Source organism: Crocuta crocuta, unplaced genomic scaffold (assembly GCF_008692635.1).
Source record: "Crocuta crocuta isolate KB4526 unplaced genomic scaffold, BGI_CrCroc_1.0 scaffold71, whole genome shotgun sequence".
Taxonomy (NCBI): Eukaryota; Metazoa; Chordata; class Mammalia; order Carnivora; family Hyaenidae; genus Crocuta; species Crocuta crocuta.
In genome coordinates this window covers 1,110,204-1,134,200 of record NW_027527548.1, presented here as the reverse complement: position 1 = coordinate 1,134,200, position 23,997 = coordinate 1,110,204, and the positions used below count along the sequence as shown (strand labels likewise).

At 47.2% G+C, this 23,997-nt stretch overlaps 1 protein-coding gene across 1 annotated transcript in view; it reads left to right on the top strand.

Moving 5' to 3' along the window:
* The window catches only part of EYA2 (EYA transcriptional coactivator and phosphatase 2), a 173,910-nt gene that overhangs the window by 15,455 nt on the left and 134,458 nt on the right, over window positions 1-23,997 (top strand). The window contains exons 3-4 of the mRNA XM_077766497.1: window positions 1,822-1,964; window positions 9,934-10,050. Of these exons, the coding sequence (XP_077622623.1) occupies window positions 1,822-1,964; window positions 9,934-10,050 (260 nt within the window). The remainder of the gene's footprint in view (window positions 1-1,821; window positions 1,965-9,933; window positions 10,051-23,997) is intronic.

Sequence of the window (23,997 nt, the reverse complement as noted above, 5' to 3'; positions counted from 1 at the left end):
GTAAAATGGGGATAAGCATAGTAACTACCTCCAGGAGTCGTAGAAGTTGTTATGAGGCTTCAGTGAGCCAGTACACATAAAGGAGTTAGGAAGGTGCCTGCCACATACAGGCGTGAGAATTTTTAGCTGTTTTAATCACTAAAGGAGGTGGGGACTGTTGTAGACATAGTGTGGTAGTAGAAGACGTGGCCATTACTNCCTTGTTTGAAACTATTGGCAATGAATTCAAATTTTAAAAAAATAAGTAACTGCACTAGCCAAAGAAATTATATTCAAGGATCCATGAACTGAGCATGGCCCTAGGCCACTGTCTTGTCCCCTTCCTGTTAGAATGACCCTCCCCCGCCCTTGATGTGACTTACTGCTGCTTGCAGCGCTGGGCCAGTCTCCTCCTCTGAGTGAGAAGCCGCACAGTTTTGTGGTTGTAAGTGTGGACTCTGGAGTCAGATTCCAAGTTTAAATTCTAGCTCCCACCCCCCCCTTCCAGCTGTGACCTCAGGTCTCGGAGCTTTGATTTCCTCTTCTCGAAAATGGGAGTTACAAGAACCCGTACCGCAGAGAGCTGATGTGAGCATCCGATGAGGGATAATGCACGTGTCGGGCCCACGTGACACAATTCGAGCCTGTGGGAAGAACACAGTGATTGGCAGCACTCATTCATTATACTACAGACGTCCTAGTGTGTGGCCCTTTAAATCCCAGGCCTTCCTGGAACCTGTTACTCACCAAGGGGCTCAGAATCCATTCGTGTTCTTGGGTTACATGTAACAGAATATAGACTCCAGCTGATGTCAGCCGCGAAGGACTTTTCTGGAAAATCTGGAGCAGCTCCCTGTAGTGAAAGTGGAATAATCAGGCCTTGAGAAAGACCAAGAGGGGCACCTGGGTGGCTCAGTCGGTTAAGCATCCCACTTCGGCTTAGGTCACTATCTCACGGTTCATGGTTTTGAGCCCCACATCGGGCTCTGTACTGACAGCTCAGAGCCTGGGGCCTGCTTCGGATTCTGTGTCTCCCTCTCTGTCTGCCCTTCTCCCTCTCAGGCTCTGTTTTCTGTCTCAATAATACATATAAAAAAAATTTTAAGAACAAGGAAAGGACAGCTTCTGGGATTCAAACAAGAGCAAGGAACGAAAAGACAGGCTCTTCAGGGTATAGCTGCTAGCATGAACTATTCAGCCCAAGATTTAAATTCCCAGGATAGAGTCTGATTGGATGGATTCCGTCATGAGCCCACCCCTTGGCTAAGAGCAGGGCATCTTGATGGATAGCCCTGTCACAGCTGCAGTCAACTGGGGTGGTGTCTAAGTTACGATAGACAGGATAGGGCGGATAGGCTGCGGTGCAGTTGTCAGTGGTGTGGACCCAGCAACTTCCCACCGCAAAGGCCTGCTTCCCACTCGAAGTTCAGTGTAGATTCTGTAGAACTCTCCAGGGCAGCTCTCCTCCACACGCCGACTCGGGATCCAGGAGACATCCATGCTGTAGCGTCCCCATCTCAGTCCTGACGCCCGCTGCCAAAAGAGGAGAGAAGCCAGGAGGGTCCCAGGGGACGGTTTTATTGGCCAGACCTGGGCGTGCCTCATCCATTCTATGGGGCAGAATCCAGTCACATTGTCGGATCTGACTGCAGGCAGATGAGAAATAAAACCTTCCTGGTGCTCAGGAAGAGGAAAAGGAAATGGGGTTTGAGGAACATGTAACTTGTCTCTGCCCTGGAAAGAGTAAATACCCATAATAAAAACGGTCACGTTGATACCAAAGTACAGGGGAAGGGCTGCTGGGCTGGGTCCGGAGATTTAATCTTCTCTTCTTCCATGCAGATCTTGTCCACGTGTCCTGCCCAGCCAGCCTCCCACGGCCATGGCAGCCTACGGCCAGACGCAGTACAGCGCGGGGATCCAGCAAGCTGCCCCTTACACCGCTTACCCTCCTCCGGCGCAAGCCTATGGAATCCCTTCTTACAGTGAGTACCAGACCAAGCCCTCACTTTCCCCCTGGCGTCCCCAACAGTGTGGTCTTTCTTCTGTCCTGTTGCCTCCGTTAAATGCAAAATGATGAATGCAGCCAGCGTAATTTTGGAATGCGAATAGAGGGAAAGGACAGACACATTTCAATATGGTTCTGGTTCAAGAGTCTCTATCAAGGCCTCTTTTGATTGCAAGAGTAAGAAACTTAATCCAAGCTAGGTTAGGAAAAAATGGAACTTCAGTGATTCACATACTGAGAAATCTAGAGGTACGACTAACATCAGGTATGGCCGGACCCAGGTGCCCAGGTGATGTCAGGTGTAAAACTCACTCCAGATTCGGATGTGCTCCTCCGAGTTGGCTTTTTTAAATATAATTTATTGTCAAATTGGCTTCCATACAACACCCAGTGCTCATCCCAACAAGTGCCCTCCTCCGTGCCCATCACCCACTTTCCCCTCTCCCCGACCCACCATCAACCCTCACTTTGTTCCCTGTATTTAAGAGTTCTGAGTTGGCTTTAATCCCACACGGGTTCTTCCCATGTGGCAGCAAAGATGGTGCCCATCACTCCGAGTTTGCGTCCTTTTAGCTCAGCACACCCAGTGGAAGGAGAGCCCATCTTTCCCAACGGCCCCCAGCAAATTCCTGGAGGCCCTCGTTGGCTCAAATTGGGTCACGTGACAATGCTTCAAGCTAGTCAGGAAGGTGAAGGTGAGAGAAATAAGGAGGCTGAAGCGTATGGATTGTATCTGAGGGAGAGAGAGTTCTCTCGAAGGAAAGTAGTGACGCCACGAAGGAAAACACAACAGACCTACAGACCGTGACTGTCAGAACCTTATTGCTTCGAACCGGAGAGTCCATGAACTTGGCCCCCCATCCACTGCTCACCTGCCCCTGTCTGTATGGGTCAGGGCTCTCCAGAGACCAATGGGATGGAGATATCTATGTCTCCATCTCTATCTGTCTCTATCTCTGTCTATATATCTTTATCGGTATCTATATTGAGAGAGAGAGAGGTCATAGGAACTGGCTCACCCAGTTATGGAGGGCAGGAGGTTACAAGCTCTGCGGTTGGCAAGCTGGAGACTCAAGAAAGCCCCTGGTGTCGGGGCGCCTGGGTGGCTTAGTCGGTCAAGCGTCCGACTTTTGCTCAGGTCATGATCTCGCGGTTTGTGGGTTCGAGCCCCGCGTCGGGCTCTGTGCTGGCTGCCAGCTCAGAGCCTGGAGCCTGTTTCAGATTCTGTGTCTCTCTCTCTCTCTGACCCTCCCCTGCTCATGCTGTCTCTCTCTCTCTTCTAGAAATAAATAAAACATTAAAAAAAAAGAAAGAAAGAAAGCCCCTGGTGTCATTCCAGCGTGAGTCTAAAGGCCTGAGAAAGAGGGGGGTGATGATGTAAATTCTGGTCTCAAAGCAGGCAGGCCCAAGACCCAAGAAGGGCTGACTTTTCACCTCCAGTCTGAAGGCGGGAAAGGACTGATGTCCCAGATGAAACACGCGGATGACGGGAGTCACCTCGTCCTTAGCCTTGTGGTTCTCTTTGGGTCTTCAGTTGATTGGGTGAGGCCCACCCACATTAGGGAGGGCACTCTGCTCTGTGCAGTCTACAGATTCACATGCTAGCCTCATTCAGAGGCCCTCTCACACGGACACACCCAGGATGGCGTTTGACCAAGGATCTGGGCAACTTGTGGCCCAGCGAGGGTGACACATAAAATTAACCCTCACACTGCCCGTGGTGTTTTTACGCCAGCCCTTCCCCTCTTAACTGATGTGTCAACCGAAATCCCTTTTGGTAGCAAATGACAAAAACCCAGTGCTAAATAGCTTATGGAAATCAGGGTGTTTGTTGCAAACATAGCTGAACAATCTTAGGCTGTTAGCTTCAAGCGGGGCTAAATCCGGGTACTCAAGTGATGATGTGAGGGACACATCTGCCTGCTTCCCTTGGGAAGGTTAAGCTTCATTCTCAGGCTCTCCCACTGTGCTGTCAAAAACAGCTCTAGCACGTCCAAGCTGTAACTGGGCCCAGAAGAGAGCTTCTCTTGCCCAGGGCTTCCCGCACCACCCAGGGACTCCTCTGACTGGCTTCCCGTGGCCGTCACTGGCCCAGACGCTGGAGCAGAGAAGATAGAATGCTCTGGATGGCCCCCTTTGGCCCCACGTCCACCTGTGGAAACAGGAGTCAGGTCAAGTTCATCCAAGAAAACCAGACTGAATGTGGGGAAGGGGTAGTCCCGGGAGGAGGGGGGGACAGGTAGAAACCACAGACGTCCAGTGGAAAGAACATAGGATGGTAGTCAGGAGACCTGGCTTCTGGGCCCAGCTGCCTCTGAATTTCCCAGGCCTCAGTTTCCTCATCTGTTAAATGAATGTATCAGCTCATCTTCCCAACTAGATGGTGCGGCTTGAGAGCAGAGACAGAATTTTTTCTTTTTTTTCCTTCCTTTTCTCCGTCTCTACATTTGCTTTGTTCTTGTGCTCATTCATTCATTCGTTCGTTCATTCAGCATTGGGTCATGTGCCAGGCACACAGAGGCCAGCAAAGCAGAAGCTGTGGAGCTTAGAGTCTGGAACAGAGGCTGAAAAAGTGAAGGCCAGTGGGTAATGGGGTGTCTCTTTTACCTACAAAATATGCTTAACGTTTAAAAAATTCATTGCTAACTTTAGGAGCCCTTGGGGGGCTCAGCTGGTTAAGTGTCCAACTCTTGATTTCAGCTCAGGTCATGATCTCATGGCCATGACATTGAACCCCACATCTGGCTCCGTGCCAGGTGGAGCCTGCTTACAATTCTCTCTCCCTCTCTCCTTGCCTGCCCCTCCTCGATGCACATGCACACACATGTGCTCTCTCTCTCTCTCTCTCAAAACTAAATAAACCTTAAAAAAATAAAAATAAAATTTAAAATGTGAAATGCTAATGTAAAAATTTATATTTCTGGGGTGCCTGGGTGGCTCAGTCTTCAGCATGGAGCCTGCTTAAGATTCTCTCTCTCAGGGCACCTGCGTGGCTCAGTCATTTAAGCATCTGACTTCAGCTCAGATCATGATCTTGCGGTTCATGAGTTCAAGCCCCCCCATTGGGCTCTGTGCTGGCAGCTCAGAGCCTGAAGCCTGCTTTGGATTCTATGTCTCCCTCTCTCCTTGTCCCTGCCCAGTTTGTGCTTTCTGTCTGTCTGTCTGTCTGTCTCTCCCTCTTTCAAAAATAAACTTTAAAAAAAATTTTTAAAGATTCTCTCTACCTCTACTCTTCTGCCTCTCCTCACACTCTTCCTCTAAAATTTAAAAAAAATTATATTTCTAATGTCTTTCAAAAGAGAGAGAGATTATCGGGCAGCACTGATCCCACATATTTTGTGTCAGGAATAGGTGGCTCTCAGTGAGCCTGTCCCCATTAGCCTAAATTTGTCATGCTCCCCACCCAGCCCATGTGACTCACTTGAATTATTTGCCTGTGTCCCCCAAGGACGTTTGAGTTTGCAACTTCCGGCCTCAAAGGAGAAAAAAATTTTAAAGACTTAAAAATCTTTACGTGTTTCAGACTATGCTGTGTGATATGAGGAAGAGAAGTAGGTCATGAGAAAGAACAGAGAGAGAGGCCGTCATCCAGGCTCCACATCGGGAGGCCGGTTAGACGAGCAGCTGATTCAGCATCCTGAGCACTGAGAGCACATGCAGGCTGGGGGACCGCCCGCGGGGAGGCCCCGACATGGGGAGGAATTCGGGAGTCCAAGGAGCCCAGTAGCCAAAGCAGTGAGGGGTGAGGTAGGCAAGGTGGGCAGAGCCCCCAAGGCCTGGGAAGGATTTGGGATTTTATTCCAGGTGAAATGGGAACTCGTTGGCAGGTTTTTAGGCAGAGCACTATATGCTACAACCTGGGGTTCTTTTCAAGATCTCTTTGGCCACCGTGGGGAATTTGGACAGGATGGAAGGAAGAAGGAGGCAGGCAGGCTGGTCAGAGGCTGAGGAGGTGTGTGGGGTGATGGTGGAGCCCCCTGGGGCAGGGCAGTGCCTAGACCCAAGTAGACAGATGCCGGGGCGGCTCAGGAGGTAGGAGCGATGAGTCCTGTTGGGCCAACAGACCAGGCGTTGGGAATGGTCACCATTGTCGAGCTGCTGGCACCTCAGTCCTCAGTGTTCTGTGTCCTTGGGGGTGAAGAACTAGCTTAGGCTCCCCCAGCTGGTTGGTGGCATTAGACCCAAGCAGCCTGACCCTGGAGCCCAGGCTCTTCACCATGGAGCTCCAGCGCCTGAGCCTGTATCCCGTACATCCTGGGGGATTACCTGTGCCAGACCTCGGCCCACAGGTGTGGGCATCGTTTCCAACTCTCTGTCCCTCCTGTGCTAGAAGCCTTGTGATGTCATCACGCCTAAGTTACCCCATGTGGCCGACAGCCAGGGAAAATGAAGCCATGTTGTTTTTCAGTGTAGAAGAGAAAACGCCCTGTTTCCAGACAAAAGGTGGCAGGTGATACGAGCATATGTCCTGGGCTCACCGCCCCCCCTTGGCCATATGCTGGTCCTGAGGCACCAAGCGAGCCTCCTCAGTTTCCTCCTTCTTGCAGTGGGGGTGATACTCATCTCCTCACAGCTACTGTGAAGATTGATGGGGCTGCCTGTGTCAGAGGTCAGCTCCCACTTCCTGTAAAGGTTCAGATGGTATTCCTGGCTTTGTGGACCCTACAGTCTCTATTGCAGCCATTCACCTCCACCACCATAGTGTGAAAGCAGCCAGACAGTATGGAAACGAACGGGTGTGTCTGTGTTCCAATAAAGCTTTATTTACACAAATAGTAAGTAGGCCAGATTTGGCCCACAGACCATGATTTGCCAACCCTTGATCTCTGTGAAGGGATTAGCCCACAGGGCTGGCCCAAGGGAAGTGCTCAATCAATACAGTAGGGCCAGGCTGCCACACACACCTGGAATGTTCATGTCACTGAACAATGACAGGTAAGATGAAAAGCCATTTTCCTTCACACACGCCTGTGTCTGAGCAGGCAGTGTTTGCTCATTGTCTGGACAAACCTTGTTGAATCTTGTTAGGAGACTTTTTCATTGGCAAACAGCATTATTTACTTTTGTTTGAATAGTTTTAAGGAAATAACACATTTGAGCAAACTAGAGGGAAGGAGGTTAGCGGTGTTGAATATGTTTTTCCTCAATTTGTTATGCAACATTTAAGACATCTGTAAAAGCATGAAGAGTAATACTACAAATACCCATGAACTGCAATCCAACTTGAGAAATAAAAAATATAAAAGGTCATCTCCCTTTCTTCCTAGAGATCCCCACATCCCTGGATGTGATGTTTATCATTTCTCTGCATTTCTTTATGTAGAATCGGGGCAGCAAACTTTTTCTTTGAAGAGCCTGATAATAAATATTTTTAGCTTTGCAGGCCATATGGTGTCTATCACAACCCCACAACTCTTCCATTATAATGCAGAGGAAGCCATAATCCATAAATGAATGGATGTGTCTGTGTTTTGATAAAACTTTATTTACAAAAAATGGGCATCAGGTCACACTTGGCCCATAGGCCTATGTATTCTTTTGCCTGTTTTACAACTTTCTATACATCGTTTCTTTTAGTATCTATTCTTTGACACTTGCTTTTTCCACCCACCTTTATGAATATGAAATTTATCCCTGTTTACACATGTGGCTGTAGTTCATTCATTTTCACTGCTTTGTAATATTCCATATTCCATTATTTGACTGTACCACAACTCATTTATCTGTTTTTTAAACTATTTGTGTACTTATTTATTATTTTTGAGAGGGGGATGGGCAGAGGGAGAGACAGAGACAGAGAGAATCTTAAGCAGGCTCGACACCCAGGATGGAGCCTGACACAGGGCTGGATCTCACAACCATGAGATCATGACCTGAGCCAAAATCGAGTCAGACACTTAACCAGCTGAGTCACCCAGGCCTCCCCTCATTTATCTATTATATCCCAAACTTAACCGCTTGAAATAACACTGATGTATTATTTCTGGTGCGGCTGTGGGTTGACTGGGTAGACTGTCCCCTGGTCTCCCTGGTGTCTGTCATGCAGCTATATTTGGCCGGCAGGTCAGCTGACATAGCTGAGCCTCTCTGTCCACCTGGCCTTTAATCTTGTGCTTGCTCACAGCATGCTGGCCTCAGGTTTCCAGGAGGGCAGAGGGTGGGGCGCCTGAGTGGCTCAATCGATTAAACATCCCACTCTTGATTTCAGCTCCGGTCATGATCTTGGGGTTTGTGAGATGAGGCCCCACATTGGGCTCGTGCTGACAGCGCAGAACCTGCTTAGGATTCTCTCCCTCTCTTTCTCTCTGCATCTCCTCCACTTATGCTCTCTCTCTCTCAAAATAAATAAATGGGCTTAAGAAAAACGAAAGAGGAGAGCAGAGGTAGGAGCTTCAAAGCCACTTGACACCCAGTCTCTAGATCTCCCATCACTCAGCCACTTCTACCAGTCCAAACAAGTCACAAGGTCAGTGGAGCATCTAGAAGTATGAAAATAGACTCTGCCTCTTGACAAGAGAACCTGGTTATGGTTTTCAGTCTACACAAGAGTATCTGAATTTCTTAACAAAGAAGAGAAGTCTTCCCAAACAGGAAGGGAACCTGTTGGCATCTGATGGTGAGAATCTCAGGAACCGGGAGAAAGAACTCAATACTCTGAGCACAGAAGAGACTTGTGTTACAGAATCCTTTGATGTCTTGTGTGTTGCTCAAGAGAGAACAGTGGACCAGCCTCGGTGCTGGGGTGGGCCTTCTGGGGGTAGAAGGCAGGGCTGCTCCTCCTTTCCTTTGCTGCCCCATGGTTTGGAAGCATTGTCTTCTTTCACCAGACTGAATGGGGTAAAAGGAAGGAACTGCAGTTACAAAACTGGAGCCAGAACTAGAAATATCCTTTAAAGAGATGTAAAAAAAAGGGGCGCCTGGGTTACTCAGTCAGTTAAGGGTCCAAATCTTGATTTCAGCTCACGTCATGATCTCACAGTTTATGAGATCAAGCCTGCATCGGGCTCTGCGCTGACAGCACAGAGCCTGCTTGGGATTCTCTCTCTCCCTCTCTGCCCCTCCCCCTGCTTATGTGCGTTCTCTCTCTCTCTCTCTTTCTCTTTCTCTTTCTCTCTCTCTGTCTCAAAAATAAATACATTTAAAAATAAAGAGATGTAAATACAAACAGTATGGAGATACTATTTTACACCTGTTAGGTAGACAAAGATAAGCAGAGTATATTACGTTTTCAATAAAAATACAATATGTGGGCTACTGATGGTGGATCGGGCCCCTTCCCTCAACATAGCCCCTTCTCCAGCCAGTTGCTCAGAGAATCAGTGCCTGTGCCCTGGGGAAGCATGTCAGACTTTGGCTGCAGCAAAGGGCACATTTGTAACTGTAGGCTTTGGAGAAGTGGGTTCCTCCCACAAGAAGAGTGGAGAGTGTGTCCTAGGATTAAGTGGCAACATCTTTACAGAGGAAGGATGGTTCATTTAACACATTCAGCCCAAATCCTGATGGACATTGACCACACCTAGCATGTAAAAAAAAGAAAGTACGACTGTAAGGAAAAGGTGACACCTTAAAACCGGCATTTATGTTTCAGATACAGTGCAGCTTCTATAGTGACCTGGGGAGCCTATGGGGACAGTCTGTATCACCACATGGGAATGCAGGCATGGTGTCGCTAGACCATCTTGTTGCTCAAGTGAAGCCATAAGTCCAGAGTATTCGGTGAAATCTCCTGGTTTTTAAACAAAGGAAGTAATTTCAGATTTTCCTTAAAAACATGCAGGCCAAGCAAAATATGTCTATAGGCAAACATTGCCTCCCAACCCACGGGCTTGCAGCTCCTGATTTGGAAGCTGATAAAATTGTGCACTCTCTTGATTCAGAAGCTCTTCTGCAGGTGACCAGAAAGCATCCTAATCATGTCCCCGGTGCTTCTTTTCCCTCCTTCCAAGGCATCAAGACAGAAGACAGCTTGAACCATTCCCCCAACCAGAGTGGATTCCTCAGCTACGGCTCCAGCTTCAGCACCCCACCCACTGGACAGAGCCCATATGCCTACCAGATGCACGGTGAGTGTGGCGCTGCGGCCCCTTCCTGTCTACCTCGAAGGCACTGCCGGACTTAGGTGTCCAGTCATTCATTCATTTACTTGCCAGTTTATTGAGCACCTACTATGTGCCAGCATCTATTTCCAGGAGTTAGAGAGGTGGACAGAAGAGAATAGATAGGAGATCTGCCCTTATGGCGATTACATGGCAGGAGGGAGAGATTGACAGTAAACAAGGCAACAAATAAACCAGCTAATTTTGGAAGAGGTTGAGTGCCGTGAAGCAAATAAACGTGGGTTTGCGTAGAAAGTGATGAGCAGTTTGAGGGTCAGGAATGGTGATAATATGCAACTGTAGATGGAGTCATCAGGAAAGACTGAAGAGATGACAATGGACGGAGACCCAAAGAGTTAGGAGCCAGCCATGTACAGACCTGGAGGAAGAGCATTCCAGGTAGAGGGAACAGCCAGTGCAAAAGCTGGATGTGGGGAAATGTCTTAATATGTTTGAGGCACAGAACGGAGACCAGCAAGGCTGGAGCAGGGTCAAGGGATGTGGGAGGAGAGAGTCTTGGAGGGAGAGCAGAGCCAAATCATGTAGGGTCCTGAGGGCGGTGGGTAGGAGTTGGCTTTCATAAGTGTGATGGGACAGGCAAGTCCATTGTGGACATAGACGTGCCAGGTGGTGGGAGTTTGGAGGGGCGAGTGAAGAAGCTAGTGCTCCAAGCAGGAGGAGCACTCCTGTGCCATAGGCATCACCCTATGGTGACTTAGAAAGGGAAGAAGACTCCAGTGTATAACTCCCACCCCACATACCGTAAGCAACTGGATTACTGAATTCTTCTGTGCCCACTCTTTGACCCCCCTAGGGCCCCTTCTCTTCTTAGAGTCCCTTGAGAGCATATCGGGGCTGATGCATGGGGTAGAGGGCTGGTGGCGGTAATTTGGAGTATCCACATACTAGTTTTTTGTTTTTTGTTTTTTGTTTTTTGCTTCATGAAATCTAGTAAAAATGACCATCAGGAATCTGAAAAGTAATATGCAAGAATAAAGTAGTAATGAGAAGTCCATGGGTTAATGAGTGATTATACTTTTCTTAAAAAAAAAAAAACTACTTCCAAGTATTGTCACTTTGTCTTTTAAAATTTCTTGTTAAGGAAACAGTAAGAATGGATCTCGAGGGCAGCCTTTCAGAGAAAAACATGGTGAAGGGACAGCAAATGATCTTAGGGGTATGTGTAGAGAAAAGGGCTGACCAGCCCCTTGGAAAATCCTCCACGTAAAGGTCTGTATCAGAGCTCGTTGGCGACACAATCAGCTAACATTGACCAAACACTTGCCACGTGCCACATGATGTTATGTGGATCATCTTCTACAGTCTTCGTGGCAAAGAGTTGGTGCTGGTATTATGCCCATTTTCTAGGTGAGGAAATTGAGGCATGGAGGGATAGACTGTTTTGCCCAACATCAAGGCAAGGAGATTAGATTTTACTGCAAGTGCAATGAAACAGACTGCGTCGAATCTCTTAGGGGTGTGGCGGGATCCCATCCCCCAGCCTCACCCCAGACCCTTGCTCCTTTCTTTTGCTGTCACCTCTGGCCCTTGCTCCTTTCTTCTGCTGTCACCTCTGGCCCTTCACGGTAGCCTTTCTGGGTCTCACTGAAGGGTGCAAGCCCCTGGGACCCATCTTCAAGTGGGAACTGAAATTACAGCACCAATCCTGATCATAAAGGCTTGTGAAGACCCTGAACTTGAACTTGCATTTGGGTCACTCTCAAGTGGGTCAGTGTCTACTAGCTCTGCAAATAGAGATGAGACTTCCTGCCTCAGGACTTCTAAGGCCGTGGAGGTTGAACAGCAAACACAGTCCCCGCTCCTCCATTCTGACATCCTCCCCCACCCCTGCAGAGTAATGAGTGGAGTCAGTTACATTAGGAGTGGCTCTCCATCCGTCATTATTCCTCTGTGTATTACTGAGTATGAGTTCTAGGCCTGGCACCCTTGTAGGCGCTGGAGGCATGGCTATCAACAGTGACAGTCCCTCACAGAGACAGAAAATAATCAGTTAACAAATAAACAGATGATTACAGACTGACAGCCCTTGTGAAAGACAGAGACGGGGCAATGCAATGGCAGTGACGAGGGGAGTAGCAGTTGACATTACCCAGGTGGTTAGGGAGACTTGGGTGATGAAAAGGCATCATGAGCAGCTGTTGGAGGCTCTCCCAAAGGAGAATCATGAATCTGGGGGCAGTGAGCAAGGGGGATGAGATTGGAATGCGAAGCGGGAACCGACCCCCCCAAACCAGGGCATATAGATTATGTTATTTCTTCTCTGGTCCCTACGGCAGCCTCATGAGGAGGGCACTGTCGCCTCAGCTTTACACATGGTGAAAGCGAGGCCCAGAGAGGGGAAGTGATTTACCCAATATCACACAGCCAATAAGTATCCAGAGCTGGCGTTCAGACTCAGGTTTCTAGAATTCCGAAGCCTGCGCTGTTTCTTCCAAGTGCTATTTCCTGGACTCCTTCAGGAGTCAGAACAGCATCCTAAGCTGTGTGTACACCCTACACCATCCCCCTTAATACTCTCAATAGTCCTGTGACCTGTGTTCTATCGTTATCCCCATCTTACAGGCGGAGAAGCTGAGGCACATATTGGGCAAGTAGCTTGCGCAAGGTCCCAGGGCTATGGCGGTGGGATTCAAAGCCAGGCAGTTTCACTGCAGAGCCCGGGCATGCAACCCCCACACCATTCTGCCCTCCCTACTCTCGTAGAACCCTCTAGAAGACAATTCTCCGTGGGTGAGCTCTTGCCTACACCCCACCTCCCCACCTCAATCCCCACCAGCCCTTCACAAGCCGAAAAACATCTCCTGCTCTATTCCCGCCCGACCATGGGAATAATCCAGGTTATTTTCTTACCATCCTTGTGGCCCAGATTCCAGAAGGGCTGTGGCAGCAGCTGGACTTTGTCCCAATTAACTGCCTTCAGTCTCATGCTAATGGCCATAAACTGCTCTTGAGACAGCGCAGGCATTCTGCAAGCCTGACACAGTCCTCCGAAAAGTATTTTTTTCAGACAAAAACACACAGAGCGCTCACACACCCTGCCCATGTGCTTCCTATTAACTTTTTTTTCCAAGTTGTTCCAGAGGAGAAATAAACTCTGAAACTACTCCGTGTGCGTTTCAGAATGGAAGATGTCAGTTGAGCTTAGTTTTTCAGATGAGGAAGGGAACGAAGAAGGGGTTTGAAAACACTCACCTCTGTGTGGAGAAGCTGGGATGAGCTTCAATTCCTCTCTCTAGGAATTAAAATCATAATTTCATCAAAGCAAAAGTTTAGAATGCAAGCAGGGACCACCCCATCATTTTACAGATGAGTAAACTGAGGCACTACCACAGAATGGCTTGGGTGGGGTCACAGAGCAAGCTTTAGATAAGCTGGATGCCTCCCGCTGGGGACCTCTACCTATTCTCATAAACTTCCAGAAACCTCAGCGGGGTCATCACCCTTCAAGGCTCTGGTCTGAGATCCGTATCTGTTTGGATAACACTGCCCCTCCGCCAAACGTATAATAAACCTAAGAGAGAAAAGTTCACGGCGCTCATTCAGCCTTTGCTTGGTTGTTTATTTTTTTTGTAAGTTCACCCAAGAGTTTTTATAACTGAAATGTGTTTCTTATGGCTTTGATTTTTGTTGTTGTTATTTCTTTTTGCTTCTGCTGAAGCACTGGTATTCACAGAAACGGCCCCAAAGATTAAAAAGAAAAGAAGAAAACATCTTGAGAGTGTCTTATAAGAACTTGCCAGTGCCGTGGAGGGGCCGAGAGCCCTGGACCTGGGCTGCATTCAGGCCCGGCTGCATCCCACACACCCCATGATTTGGGTGGGGCGCTAGACTTCCTGTACCTCAGTTTCCTTACCTGTGAACTGGGATCCTAGCAAGAGAGATCCCCTCAAGGGGCTCTCAGGGGGACTAAATGGAATGATTCCTGGGCACATCAGGTGGGTCCAAAAAGGCTGGGCGCTCTTTTTATTATTCCTGTTGTTTCTTTTATAACATAGGTGTTGAAATCAGTAACCCTGAAGTCAGGCTAGGTGAACTCCCAAGTTCTGCAGGGTACCAGCGTGTGGTACCGAGCCAGGGTCCTTCCGCTCTAAAACAGGGTACTGAGGGGCGCCTGGGTGGCTCAGTCGGTTAAGCGTCTGCCTTCACTCAGGTCATGACCTCATGGTTTGTGAGTTCAAGCCCCGCGTCGGGCTCTGTGCTGACAGCTCGGAGCCTGGAGCCTATTTCACATTCTGTGTCTCCCTCTCTCTCTGACCCTCCGCTGCTCACGCTGTCTCTCTCTCTCTCTCAGAAACAAATAAAACATTAAAATTTTTAAAAATAAAATAAAATAGGGTACTGATAGTATGGACACATGGAGTGCTATGATAATTCACTGAGTGGATTAATGTGTGTGAAGTATTTAGAGCAGCATCTGGCAGAAACTAAACGCTCTACAAATGTTCGTTGTCGTTACCGTTGACCCCTTGAACAGTAGGGATTTGAACTGTGCAAGTCCACTTACATGCAAATTTTTTAAAATAAATACAGTACAGTCCTATGAATGTATTACCGGTTCCTTATGATTTTCTTAATAACATTTTCTTTTCTTAGCTTACTTTATTGTGAGAATACAGTATGTAATATATATAACAAAGTATGTGTTAATTGACTGTTATCGGTATTGGTAAGGCAACATAGATGATGAGCAGTTAAGTTTTCTTTTTATCATTTTATTTTTGTTCATCATGATAAGAGTACTCTGTAGTAGTTAAGTTCAAAAGCTTTACAGGGAAAGGGCCCCTGGGTGGCTTAGTCAGTTGAGCATCCAACTTCAGCTCAGGTCACAATCTCACGGTTCGGGGGTTCAGGCCCCACATCGGGCTCTGTGCTGGCAGCTCATAGCCGGGAGCCTGCTTCAGATTCTGTGTCTCCTTCTCTCTCTGCCCCTTCCTCACTTGTGCTCTGTCTCTCAATAATAAATAAATGTGAAAAAAAATGTTTTAAGTTATACAGAGAATTTCAACTGCGCAGGTTCAAGAGACAACTGAATTGCTATCTTAACTTCAGGTCTGATGTCTGTGTTCTTCCCAAGTTCACCTGTATTTCCTGAACTCTCAGTTTCCTGGTAGAAGAAAAGAGGAATACTAATTTGAGACTGTTGAGTCTCCACATCAGCATAAACTCCCCTTCTGCTAAAAATCTGCATTATAGGGGGACTTGAAAATAGTAAGATCTCTTCAATGGGAATTCCTTCTGTATTTACCAAAGACCAGAGAATGTTAATACAGCAGCTCAGAAGCCAGCATGAGCCATTCAGGAATATGGAAGCATATGATTCGGGGATGTGGGGGAGAATGAAAAGCCTAACAGAAGGGTCTGGAAGCCAGTGATCTCAGCCGGAGACTTCAGGGGCTGGTTTGTGTCAGATACGTGAAAACCAGCATGGTGTCTGGCACCAGAAAGCTGTGCGACTTTGGACAAGCCATTGAAGATCTGTATCTCATAGCTCTGGTGCTCACAGATGCTCACTGAAAAGTTAAAGGGGTTGGAAAAGTTCATGGTCAGCTGCATCCAATACATTTGGTAAATGGTGTGCCACACAAAGTTAAATAGATGTTCTTGCTGCAGGACTTCACAGACCCTTTGCAGCCTGATGCACCTTGTGGGTCTTCGGGAATGGAATTCAGTAGCCAGTCTTTCTGGGTAGATCTGGATAGGGACCCTCTCCACAAAAGACTGCTCTGTCCTCAGCAGGAAGTCCTGGGCATGATGGTCCTTAGAACCCTTTCTGTGTTATAATTGTTTGGTTCTCCAATTTAAAAAAAAAAAAAAAATGAACATGCATGTGTTCTTCTTTTCTGTATTTCAGTTTATTTTTACTGAGATACAATTCACGTATCATAAAATTCATCCTTTGAAAGTATAGAATGCAGTGCTTTTACTGTATTGTCAAAGTTGGGCAACCACACCCACTCTCTAATTCCACGTTTTCATTACACCTTCTTTAGGGCTCCTGGACCCATTTCCAACAGGGGAGTCCCCCACCCACCAACACCAAGCAATTCTCGGACACCAACGTGGCGTCCAAGAATTCAAGTCAATTCTGACACTGTCTATGTAGAGAGAGCATCAGATTCCACAGGTTAAGGGTTCAGTCCTGTAAGACTGCCCCACCCTCCCTTCAGATGCCAGTCACAAGTCCAGACTGTTATCTGCCCTTCTGAGCGACTGGCTACAGATTGGAGCTTCCAACGACCCCTCCCTGGGTTCGATTAATTTCCTGGAGAGGCTCACAGAACTCAGGGAAACACTTGCGTTTACCAGCTTACTAAAGGATATGAATCAATAGCCAGATGAAGAGATACATAGGGCAAGTTTCTGAACAAAGGAGTGTCTTTCCTCATGGAACTTGGGGCCTGGCTCAGTGACCCATAGGAGGATTCTAGTTCCCCAGCCATGGAAGCTCTCTGACAAAGGCCAGGAAGCTGCGGTCTTGGGTTTTTATGGAGGCTTCTTACATGGTAATGATTGGCTAAGTCACTGGCCCTTCGCTGATTCAACCTCCAGCCCCCCTCTGCCGCTCCCCGGAGGTCAGGGGTGGGACTGAAAGCTCCAACCCTTGAATCATGTGGTTGCTCCTCCTGGCGGCCAGCTCCCACCCTTGGGTGGGTCCAAAAGTCTCCTCCATTAATAACAAGACACCCATTTCACATTAATGGCTGTGAATGTGTTTTCAGGAACTGTGGATGAAGGTCAGATATTATCTGAGAATTATATTTTGGTCGTCTGAATGATCAAATACACATTTCTTGTAAATTATTAAATCATAACCCCAGAATGAAATCTATGCCCATTAGCCATGACTTCCTATGCCCCTCCCTTTCTTTTGTGATAGGAAAAAATAAGGTAATGTAAAGTTACTCTTCCTTTATATTATGTTTTGAGCGGTTTATACATTTACCGAGTTTAAACATCTGTAGAAATCTCTCTCCCACCCTTGTCCCACATCCATTCAGTTTCCAAAGCCCCAATGGTTAACTGTTCAAACTAGGTTCATATGAATCTATCCAGAATTGGTTTTTTTGCAAGTATAAGCAAACATCAACTCAGTTCACTCTACTTCATATTTCTATGACAAGAATTAATTCATACATGGTTCATAAGTAAGGATGTCAACTCTGTTTTGAAATGATAGCTCTAAAGTTGCATTGGTTCATTTGCTTTTCAGATTTTCTCCTTATCACTGGTTTTAAGCAATTTCATTTTTTATTCCTTGGTGCTGTTTTCTTCATGATTCTAGGGCTTTGGATTCATCAAGCTTCTTAACCTGTGAGTTTTTAGTTTTTATAACATTTGGAAAAGGTTTGGCCATTACTTCAAATATTTCCCCCCCACCATGTCTTCAAGTTCACGAACCTTTTCTTCTATAGTATCTGATCTGCTGTTTAATTACATTCAGGGCATTTTTTTCATCTTCAGCTATTTGGTTGAGGTCTATTTTTTTTTTTATCTTCCATGCCTCTGTTTCACATGCCCAGCCTTTCTAGTGGCTCTTTGAACAGACAGCACAGTTATGGTAACTATTTTAACGTGCCTGTTTACTAGTTCTCTCATCTCTGTTATTTCTGGATTATTTTTCGTTGATGTTTCCCCTCACTGCAGGTCATATTCCTACTAGTTTGCATGCATAAGTTTTGATTGTATGCCCAATATTGAGAATTTTACCTTGTTGGGTGCTAGACATCTTTATATTTCTGTGAATATTCTTGAGCTGTGTTCTGGGATGCAGTTAAGTTACATGGAAACAGTTTGATCCTTTCTAGTCCTGCTTTCAAACTTTGTTAGGTAAAACAGAGCAACAGTTGGTCTGTCTAAGACACTCTTGACCTAACAACATTTTCCCACTACTGAGTGTGTATTCTACCCAAAGCCCCATGAATTATGAGGTTTTCCACTCTGGCTGGCAGGAATAAGAACTATTTGCAACTCTGTTATGAGCTCTGAGGACTGTTTCTTCTAATCTTTTCAAGTGGTTCCCCTCCAGCCTTGGTGGGCACCCTGGGGGAGTGTCCACAAATCTCTGGCATGCTCTCGTAGTGCAGCTCTGTTTTCTGGTACCCCACTCTGTGAATACTACCCACTTCAGCTTCCTTGGACTTGCAGCTTCATCTTTTCTGCTTAGAGAGACCACTGGGCACCGTCTGGGTGCCCCTTCCTGGAAACTCACCACAGTGGGGCAATCACATGGCTCATTCCTCACTTCTTTCCTCTCAGAGATTGCTGTCTTTCATTGTCTGGTGGCTGATGTCTTGGGAATCTAGTTTTTTAACTATTTCACGTGGGAGGGTAAATCCAGTCCTCATGACTCAGTCTTGGCCAGAAGTGCAAATACAGCTGTGTTGGTTTGTTTACACTTTTTCCCAGCACATATGGTAACAGCAGCTGAATGCAAAATACGTAACACAGGTAAAGACAACAAGCCTTAGAGGAATACAGTTCTGTCTCTGGTGCCCTTTGTTCTTCGTCTGACCTCAGTTTGGCCACATGCTCTGTCTTTGAAGAATTTATCTTCCCATTTCCCCCAATATTTGGAGCATTTTGCCCTGGTTTCCATAATTCAACACCTCCAGTGTCCTTATACCCCTTTCTGTTAAGATGCTTTCACCTCTTTTTTTAAAGCTGGATCCCTTGGGGCGCCTGGGTGGCTTAGTCGGTTAAGCGTCCGACTTTCGCTTAGGTCATGATCTCGCGGTTCGTGGGTTCGAGCCCCGCGTCGGGCTCTGTGCTGACTGCCAGCTCAGAGCCTGGAGCCTGTTTCAGAGTTTGTTTCTCCCTCTCTCTCTGACCCTCCCCTGCTCACGCTGTCTCTATCTCTCCTAGAAATAAATAAAAATATTAAAAAAATAAAATAAAAAAAATAAAGCTGAATCCCTTATTTAATGTAGCCCTTCTCTATTACTCTTTTTTTATTGAAATTAGTAGTAGTATTGCTTTTGTCAGTGCTCTGGTTACAAACTTGTGTTGCTTTTGAAATGTCTGCACTAACCCTGCTTTTTCCTGTAAGCCCCATTATTTTAGTGCACAATTTTGCACAACACCTAGCCTTTCAAGAAGGCTTTATCACATTTTGGCAGTAATGCTTGTATATGTTCTTATTTTCATAGGTAACATACGTACATACACAGCCTTCTGCACTCTGCTGTCTTCATTTAGCAATCTACACTGAAGAACTTTGTAAGTCAGTGTATAGAAAGAGCTTCCTCTTTGTTTTCCCAGGTGTCTGTCATTCTATCTAATGATGTGCTGTAAATGATTTAATCTGTTCCATATTGGACATCTGCAATTACCACCGGTATGGCTATGAATGACTCTAGATGTGTATCATTTTGTTTTCCTGCAAGTACATCTCAAGGGTAGGTTTGGCAGAAGTGTAATTCAGGGTTGAGAGGAAAGTTCATTTTTCAATTTGGTAGATGTTTCCAAGCTACCCTCCGTAGGGATGCTGCCAGTCTGAACTCCCACTAGTAGCGTCTGAGAGTGCCGATCGGGCCAACCCGGTGTCATCTAGTTATTGGGCATTTTTTCCAATCTATGCATGAAAAACAGTTTCTTGGCATAACACTCATTTGTGCATCTTATGAGGTTGAGCATCGATCTTTAGCCAATTTGCGGTTACTTTTCTGTGAACTTGGAGATTAGATTTGAGACGTTATACAGAAGAAGAGTGATATGGTGCCAAGTGTGCTAATATTTAAGCATATTGTAAAGCTTTAGTAACCAAAACAGCTTGTTTTGGGTGTATGTATAGACTGATTGACCAACAGAGGAGAGCGTGCCATCCAGAAAGCGACAAAACCTATCTGGGAATTTTGTACATGGGGCGGATGGCATGTCAGTGGGGAGAGATGCAATATTCAATGAATGGTGTTGGAGCAACTCATTAGCCATCTAGAGGGGGAAGATCCATTCCTTTAACTGTATATCAAGAAAAAAATCCAAATGGATTAGTAGTCTATTTTTTTTCCTTCAAAACTTTATTTAAATTCTAGTTAGTTAACATACAGTGTAATATTGGTTTCGGGAGTAGAATTTAGTGATTCATCACTTACATACACACCCAGTGCTCATCCCAAGAAGTGCTCTCTGTAACCCCCATCACCCATCTTGCCCATCCCCCACCCACCTCTCCTCCTGCATCCACAGTTTAAATGTCAAAAGTCAAATCATAAAAGAACCAGAATGACAATAAGCAGAACTTGTATAGCCCTGGAGTAGAAAAGGCTTTTTTCACCATGACTCAGAAACCAGCCATTAACTACAAGGTTAACTACAGATAGGTTTGGGGGGGGGGGGGGGCACGTGGCAAAGACCACCAGAAGTAAAGTCAAAACAAAAAACAAATGGCAACCTGAAAAGCATTCACATCTCAAATCACTTACACACAGGTTGTTACTCTTTGCAAAATGATTCTACAGTTCTGTGGATGGAGCTTGCCCCGGGAGGTGATTCTTCTAAATGAGAGAGAGAAGTGAGTGAGGTATAATGTTGCAGGGAGTGGTGAGTGGTAAGACCTAGGGCGAGCTGAAAACTATATGCCCATCTGGTTGGTGTAGGTATTACTTGGCTTTAGCCCATTTCTGTCACACTAGAATGGGGACCTGGGAAGGCTAAATGTTTCCATTTTTCAGGGTAATCCTTGTAGCTGGATTTTACTGTGAAATCTCCTTTTCATTATGGGCAGACTGATTTAAACACTCTCTTTAAAATACTTTGTGACACAGACAAACGTGTAGAAGGCTGGTCTTCATGACTCCATCTTGCTATCTGGTTCATGTTTCTGTAACTGAACCACAGGTGCTCAGAGAAACTCCCCAGGCAAGTGGGGGCTTGGGGGTCCAGAAGGATTGCGCCCCCTCCCATCCCCACCTCTGGCCCTTTCATCAGTGACACATTTCCCAGAGGACTCAAGTGATGGGTGTGGCCACAGCTGACTTGGAGCCCAGTGGCCACCTCCTGGTGAAGTGGGGTAATCTCCCCATTTCTTCTTGGCAGTAGTGGGGCTGCTTTTAGGCTGTCCTGGCCCAGCCAGGCTCGAGCAGGCCAAGTCTGCCTGGTCTCAATCTGTCAGCCGAGACGGGAGTCAGGCTTGGCATCCATGGGCTCCTGGCCCACGGTCAGGTTTCCTGGTGTGAATCAGCAACTTTTCTGCGCACGACGAAGTGGGTGAGGTTTCCCGATATGGGTCAGCATTCTTACGCCATGCTGCACCTCCACCCCGGCGGTCACCCTCTTGTCACCTTCCCAGGGGCTGGCAGGCTCGCTGCCTCCTGCTTGCACCGACATCTTCCAGATTAAGGACATACAAAGTTTAAATGGGCAGTCTTTTCCTCTAGTCACAGAACAAGATTTATTTCGTCACCCCCATCTCCAAGAGTTGCTGCAGATGACACATGAATTGAATGTTAGTTTGGGGAATCAGGAGGGAGTTTCATCATCAACAGTTCAGGAAGGGGCGCCTGGGGGGCTCAGTCGGGTAAGGTTCCGACTCTTGGCTTCAGCTCAGGTCATAATCTCATGGTTCGTGAGTTTGAGCCTCACTCTGTCAGGCTCTATGCTGACGGCTCGGAACCTGCTTGGGATTCTCTGCCCCTCTCTCTGCCTTTCCCCTTCTTGCTCTCTCTGTCTCTCTCAAAATAAATAAATAAACTTTAAAAATTAAAAAAAACTTATGAAGGCAGCACTGGCCTGTAGACTTCCGGTGATGATGGGAAAGTTCTGTGTCTGTGCTGCTCAATATGGTGGCCACTAGCCACATGTGCCTGTTGAGCACTGGCCAAAACAGCTAAAGCCTTCAAGTCCTTCTGTTCTTTGCTCTTAGTTATAGCAACTGTAAATGTGGTGGGTGGCCCCCATGCCAGGCAGCACAACTGTAAGAGATCATTAAAAGTCAACTCTCCTGGTGAATGAGGGGTTCCAGGGAGGGCAATTAGCAGGTGCTACAGAATGAATGCTTGCATCCCCCTAAAACCCATCCGTTGAAGCTCCAACCCCCAATGAGACCATATTTGGAGATGCCACCTTTGATGTACAGTTAGGGTTAGATGAGACCAGGAGGAGGGGGCCCCCCTGATGAGATTGGTGTCTTCTAAGAGGAAGAGCGAGATCTGTCTCTCTCCCCTCNGGGGGCCCCCCCCCCCCCGAAGGAAAGGCCATGCAACAGCATGGCAAGAAGGCGGCCATCCAAATCAGTCAGCATCCTGATTCTGGATCCCCACCCCACCCCCCCGCCTCCAGAACTGGGAGAAATACATGTCTGCTGCTTAAACCACTCAGTTTACAGTATTTTGTTATAAAAGCCCAAGCTGACCTAGATCGTTGGTTTTTCTGAGACATAAAAGCAAAAGTGGAAACGTGGAGAGCTTGGAACATGTTTTTCCTTTCTTTTCTGGAGATGCTCCACTTCCCTCTCTTCTTGCCCCCACTGCGAGAGGGGTTTTCAGGGCGAAGCCGCAGAACTGAAGGCCCGAGAAGCAGCCCTCGGGGTCTGCATGTGGCGCTGAGTATTTGTGGGGACCCAGACTGGCGCCCTCACGTGCAGTTGTCACAGCAGATAGCAACGGAGCATCTTTTCCGTGCGCCCAGCCCTGGGAGCTCAGAGGTGAAGGAGACAGATGTGGCCCCGCCCCATGGAGCTCAGAGCCCAGGGCGGGAGACGGACGGTAATTAGCTGATGGCCAGAGCCCAGCCCACAGGGCAGTGTGGGGGCCTGGTTGGGTGAGGCCTGTGATGAACTGACGATCCCTCACCCTCCATAAAGAGGAGGCCCTGTGTCCCTACAGCCAAGTGATGCCATACAGGGGGGCAGTCGGTCTAAAGTAAACAAACAAACAAACAAACAAACAAAAACCCAGAGATCAGACCTTTATAAGATCTTTCCCAGTTTAAAACACACTGGGGGCACCTGGGTGGCTTAGTTGGTTAAGCGTCCAACTGTTGGTCTCGGCTCAATCCATGGACTTGCGGTTTGTGGCTTTGAGCCCTTGAGTGTCTGTGCCCCTCCCCCGTTCGCTCTCTGTCTCTCAGGTTAAATAAAAATTTTTTTAAAAAATTGGGAGCAACAAATTAAAAGGGACTACTGTGCCCATAGACCACCATCCTGCTAACCCTGTCCTACGTGGTGGCCGTGGAGAAAAATGCTGTCAGGGCAAAGGACTCTGAGCTCCTTCTCAAGGCCCTGCCCCCAAAGAACAGATAGTCCAGCCCGTAGGAAATGGTGACCTCCACCACCAGCAGACCATCCCCAAGACTTTGTCTCTGGGGCTGACTCTGAGGGGCTGGTGGAAAAAGTTCATTCACTCATTTAACAAATGCATTTGCAACAAAACAGATGAACAGGGCAGCTGTCCCGAAGCTGACGTTCTGTGGTAGGAGACACATAATAAGTAAGAAAAACAAGTTATGTAGTATGTTAGAAGGGGTAAGAATTAAGGGAAAAATTAAAGAAGACAAGTGCTGAGTTTGTGATTTTTTTTTTTTTTTTTGAGACAGAGTGGTCAAGGAAGGCTTCATGGAGGAAGAGAGAGGGGCAGAGGCCTGAGGAAGGTGAAGGAGGGGCCATGGGGGTGGAGGGATCAGCCCCGGCCGCATGCACACATATCAGGATGGCCATGTGGCTAGAGTACAGTGAATGGGGGGGCGGGGGAGGTGATGAGCCTTCTCAGGCCCAGCAGGTCAGNAACTGTGAGATCGTGACCTGAGCCTAAGTCGGATGCTTAACTGACTGAGCCACCCAGGCGCCCCTTGCCCTGAGTACTCAAGTTAAAGCAGTAGAGGAGTTTGAGCGGGAAGGTGACATGAAAAGTCTTAGCTCTAACGGGCTTCATCTGGCCACCATGCGGCAAACAGGCTGGG